This window comes from Sinocyclocheilus grahami, unplaced genomic scaffold, assembly GCF_001515645.1.
Source record: "Sinocyclocheilus grahami isolate Dianchi unplaced genomic scaffold, SAMN03320097.WGS_v1.1 scaffold1622.1, whole genome shotgun sequence".
NCBI lineage: Eukaryota > Metazoa > Chordata > Actinopteri > Cypriniformes > Cyprinidae > Sinocyclocheilus > Sinocyclocheilus grahami.
The window spans coordinates 241,784-242,841 of NW_015506801.1; the positions used below are offsets into that span (position 1 = coordinate 241,784).

Genomic DNA, 1,058 nt, shown 5'->3' on the forward strand with positions numbered 1-1,058 from the left:
GTGTGTGTGTGAGTGAGCGTGTGTGTGTGAGCGTGTGTGTGAGCGTGTGTGTGAGTGAGTGAGTGAGTGAGGGAGTGTGTGTGTGAGATCACCTCCTCTTGATCCAGCAGGTAGAACTGGTCTCCATCTCTGACGCGGAGCTGGCGGCTCCAGCCGGGGGAGTCGTGTGTGTGGCCATTCAGAGGAGTGTGAGGCCGAGAACATGGAGACACACACCTTCCATCTGAGCGCACACACACACACACACACACACACCATCAGCATATACATAATACAACACTTACTTCACACAGTATTGTCATATTTATATGGCTATAAAATTACTTTCCATAATTAATTTTCAAAATAACAAAGTCCAAGTAAATTCTTGACCTTTATATTCAGAAAATGTTGACCATCAACCTCCAGAGATCAAACAACATAATACATGAGCTGTTTTATTTGACAGCAGTTTTAAATAAGTTTGTGACTCTGTAATCGAAGTGTGTGTCTAGACACAGTACAAAACCCTGGTTCATATAATGCTATTTTATAAATTAATGCATCAATTAAAAAGAAGTAATGTTGCGGTGAAAGCAGAGGTCAAAACCTGTGGCCAATGACTCAGACACTATTTCTGGAAAGCGGCGTATCGGACGAATCACGAGCAGCGAGAGGACGATCATAAAGATGCACAATAATGCTGGCACAACACACATTTATGCTGAAACACACTACAGAATACCGGTGTGTAACATTATTTTATAGCATTAAAAATATAGACATTCAATGTATCATTTAATTTAATATTTCAAATAAACAAAAAAAATAAGCAATAAAATAATGAAATAATTGCAAGTTTAAAATAACAAAATATTGTTTTAAAAACAATAAAAAAAATTAATTATATCAATTAAATATTTAAAATAAAACAAAACAAATTATTTTATTAGCAATAAAATAAATGAATTAATTGAAATGTGTTGATTAAAATGTTAAAAACTAAAGCAATATTTTATAAGCAAGAAAAAATAATAATAAATAAATTAAATGAAATATATCAATAAAATAAAATCTAA

The 1,058-nt window shown here is 33.4% G+C and overlaps 1 protein-coding gene across 1 annotated transcript in view; it reads right to left on the reverse strand.

The window, feature by feature from the left end:
• Positions 1–236, reverse strand: part of LOC107571621 (ras/Rap GTPase-activating protein SynGAP-like) — a gene marked incomplete at its 5' end in the record, with an annotated part of 86,500 nt that extends 86,264 nt beyond the window's left edge. The window contains one exon of the mRNA XM_016257954.1: positions 93–236. Within this exon, the coding sequence (XP_016113440.1) occupies positions 93–236 (144 nt within the window). The remainder of the gene's footprint in view (positions 1–92) is intronic.
• Between the last annotated feature and the right edge of the window lie 822 nt (positions 237–1,058).